At 58.6% G+C, this 1,887-nt stretch overlaps 1 protein-coding gene across 1 annotated transcript; it reads left to right on the top strand.

Moving 5' to 3' along the window:
- Positions 1-230: 230 nt before the first annotated feature.
- Positions 231-789, top strand: LOC106695222 (DLA class II histocompatibility antigen, DR-1 beta chain-like). Its single transcript, XM_014448923.1, has 2 exons — positions 231-717; positions 773-789. The coding sequence occupies exons 1-2, from the start codon at positions 231-233 to the stop codon at positions 787-789; spliced, it is 504 nt and encodes a 167-aa protein (XP_014304409.1).
- The last annotated feature ends 1,098 nt before the right edge of the window (positions 790-1,887 follow it).

A 1,887-nucleotide genomic window follows, 5' to 3' on the forward strand; every position in this document is an offset into this window, starting at 1 on the left:
AGTGAGTTAGTATTATCACCCCCTTTGCAGGTGAGGAGCTGAGCAGAGAGGATCTCCCAAGGTGTAGACCAGGAAGATAACACTTGAACTCACACACTCTGTGCGTCGGAAATATTTGTAAACACTTCATTCAACAGTGAATAACTGTTACAAGATATGAAAAATTCCCCAAATGTCCTCAAAGTCTCTCAAATCCAGTGGCCTGTGATGTAGGCAGAGATTCAAGGCCCATGGCACTACCTCCTGCGGGGCCACAGGCTGGGTTTGAGAGGGGCTTGCCTGTGCCTAAAGCCCGGAGCTGGAAACGAGGCCGAAAGGGAGCCACCAAGGGCCTGCCTGTCTTGCTCACGTCTCCCTCCGCCTTCTCTGTCCCAGCTGAGCCCACAGTGACCGTGTATCCTGCAAAGACCCAGCGCCTGCAGCACCACAACCTCCTGGTCTGCTCCGTGAACGGCTTCTATCCGGGCCACATTGAGGTCCGCTGGCTGCGCAACGGCCAGGAAGAGGAGGCCGGGGTGGTGTCCACGGGCCTGATCCGGAACGGGGACTGGACCTTCCAGACCCTGGTGATGCTGGAGACAGTTCCCCGGAGCGGGGAGGTCTACACCTGCCAAGTGCGGCACCCCAGCAGCACCAGCCCTGTCACCGTGGAATGGAGTGAGACGCCTCTGACCTCACACCCCCTCCCCCCACAGGGGCCTTTGCTTGTCCCTGAGGGTCAGGGTCCCATCTCTCCACACCCCGTTTTCCTTTGCTCATGTCTCTCCTTCAGCACAGGCCACAGGGTAGCCCTGTGATCGCTTCTGTGAACACCCATAGCCCTGGGATGCCTCCCTGTCTGCCCTGCTCTGAATTCCCACACTCTCCCCGTCATGGTGCCCCTTGGCCCTGGGCACCATCCCCTGTGGGCTGAGCTGCCCACTGTGATCTTGAAATAGGCGCATCCTCTATAGCGTGGGGGACCTTCCTGCCGCGGGGGAGCCCCATCTGCTCTGCCATCTGCGGCTCTGTCACCCGGCCAAGTCCTGGAGGTCACCAGCCCCGGTCTCCGCAGCCCTCAGAGGCCGAAGCAGTTGCCTTGGGTCGGGGGTGAGGGGACCTGAGGTGATTGCCTGGGCCTTGTACCTGCTCAGTGTGACCTCAGTCTCTTTCCCATAAATGGCTATTGTTCTGCTTCTTCAAGGGCTGCCTCCCCCTCGCCTCCCCCCCCACCCCCGGACTCCCCGCAAGCTCTCAATCCAAGGGTCTCCATTAGAGAAGTTGCTTTGGGCTAAAACCCACTGAAACCAGCTTCTCTCTCAGGGGCCCAGTCTGAATCCGCAAGGAGCAAGGTGCTGAGTGGAGCCGGGGGCTTCGTGCTGGGGCTGCTCTTCCTCGGGGCAGGGCTGCTCATCTACTTCAGGGCTCAGAAAGGTAAGGAGCCTGCTGGCAGCCCAGGCCCAAGACGGTGGGGAGAACTAGGTCTTTGCTGGGTGAGCTCTGGGTATGGCAATGCCTTAGAAGCCTCTCTTTCCCTGTCGGTCTCACATGTCCTCGAAATGCAGAAATAACCAGCTCCCAGTTACTTAGGTTTGAGACATGAGGAGTCATGGCTGTGGGGGTTAGAGAGGGGTTAACACGCACAGGTTTTGGGTGCAGATCCTGGGGTACATGGAAGAGCAGCCCCTGCGGTCACTAATGACACTGGATGTGACGGCTTTGGGGCCACTGCTCTCAGCTTCTGCTCTGGTCTCTGCTCTGGTGTCAGCGGGTAGGGGTGCTGCTAGAGAAGCTCAGGTGGCCTGGGAGGGGGACTCTGTGTTTGGGGTCACACTTACCTTCCTATCTTTTAAGTAGCATCTTCCTTCTCTTTCCCAGGACACTCTGGACTTCAGCCCACAGGCAACG

This window comes from Myotis lucifugus, unplaced genomic scaffold, assembly GCF_000147115.1.
Source record: "Myotis lucifugus unplaced genomic scaffold, Myoluc2.0 scaffold_958, whole genome shotgun sequence".
Classification (NCBI taxonomy): domain Eukaryota; kingdom Metazoa; phylum Chordata; class Mammalia; order Chiroptera; family Vespertilionidae; genus Myotis; species Myotis lucifugus.

Excerpts from the sequence above, each read along its gene's own strand:
- LOC106695222 (XM_014448923.1), top strand. The coding sequence starts at position 231 with ATGGCACTACCTCCTGCGGGGCCACAGGCTGGGTTTGAGAGGGGCTTG.